The following is a 1,155-nucleotide window of genomic DNA, read 5'->3' as shown; positions in this document are numbered from 1 at the left end:
TCTACCGGTAGAATCGCCGATTCTACCAGATCGGAGTCTGTACCCTGACATATTCATTGAGTAACTCAGTCCCTTACTCATGTCTGTGTGATTTACATCGTGTTTGTTTCCCATGATATACAAATTGAATATACATGTATGGACTGGTAATACCGTGGAACTTTCAAGTTTGTTGATTTTGACACATGCTCCCCCTGGCAGATTGCATATGACTTACTCTTACACCTATTGTTACCTGATAAGTGCTCCCCCTGGCACTTTACAAATGATTTACACCTGGTTCTCTATCCTACAGTACCTACAGGACCACGTGCATACGTTACCTGCGGAGGTGTTTGACCAGTTTTCCCGGCACCTGGCCAAGTGCGCGCTGGCCCACCGCGAGGCCGCCGAGAGAGAGGCTCGCCGCATCATCCTGTCCAACCTCTTCATCACCTGCGACCACACCTCCGTAAGAACCAGCTCTCCTCGCACAGTATCTGTCTGCTGTCATGACTGGAAATTAATTTTTTGCAATAAGTGCACTTGTGCAGCTACTAGCAGCCTAGGTGCTCAGAGAAAAATTTGGGAGCAAAAAGATAGGTAAAGTTGTTGTCAGTAAGAATGAATAACAATTTGATGGTTTGAAAAATTGCGATGAACACAAATTCTATAGCTAACTGGAAAATTCTAAATATACAACAAAGAATTGATATGTTCAAACATTAAAGACGTACTTTCCTAGAACTATCATTGAGTGGAACTCATTGCTATATATCAAGTACAATAGGAGCATTCTCATCACTAGCTTTAAACAACATTTTGAAGTCAGTTGTGCAAAAGTTATGTGTAATATAACCAGCTGCTGCTGTACTGCGTGCCTGCAAAGCTGGTAATTTGTTACACTGAAGGCAGGTTATACCAGCTATGCAGATACAGAAGCTTGTGTGTTACACCAAAGGGCAGTTTCAATGGCTATACACTAATACAGTTAGAGATACAGAAGCTGTTACACTGAAGGGCATTTATACGAGCTATGTAGATACAGTACAGATAGATTCAGATTACAGATACAAACTAATCTGTTTTCCTGCCCCCCAGATCGGGCTGCTGGACAGACACAGGATCTTGGCTCTGTTTGAGAAGTTCTGGGACGGAGCAAATACCGAGATCAAG

The 1,155-nt window shown here is 42.8% G+C and overlaps 1 protein-coding gene across 1 annotated transcript in view; it reads left to right on the top strand.

Annotated features, from left to right (window-relative positions):
* The window catches only part of LOC118407292 (leucine-rich repeat-containing protein 15-like), a gene marked incomplete at its 3' end in the record, with an annotated part of 8,582 nt that extends 7,445 nt beyond the window's left edge, over positions 1-1,137 (top strand). Inside the window, exons 3-4 of the mRNA XM_035807749.1 lie at positions 296-451; positions 1,081-1,137. Of these exons, the coding sequence (XP_035663642.1) occupies positions 296-451; positions 1,081-1,137 (213 nt within the window). The remainder of the gene's footprint in view (positions 1-295; positions 452-1,080) is intronic.
* Positions 1,138-1,155: the final 18 nt, after the last annotated feature.

The sequence above is a fragment of the Branchiostoma floridae genome, unplaced genomic scaffold (assembly GCF_000003815.2).
Source record: "Branchiostoma floridae strain S238N-H82 unplaced genomic scaffold, Bfl_VNyyK Sc7u5tJ_1189, whole genome shotgun sequence".
In the NCBI taxonomy this organism is placed as follows: domain Eukaryota; kingdom Metazoa; phylum Chordata; class Leptocardii; order Amphioxiformes; family Branchiostomatidae; genus Branchiostoma; species Branchiostoma floridae.
This window is presented reverse-complemented; position numbering and strand designations above follow the sequence as displayed.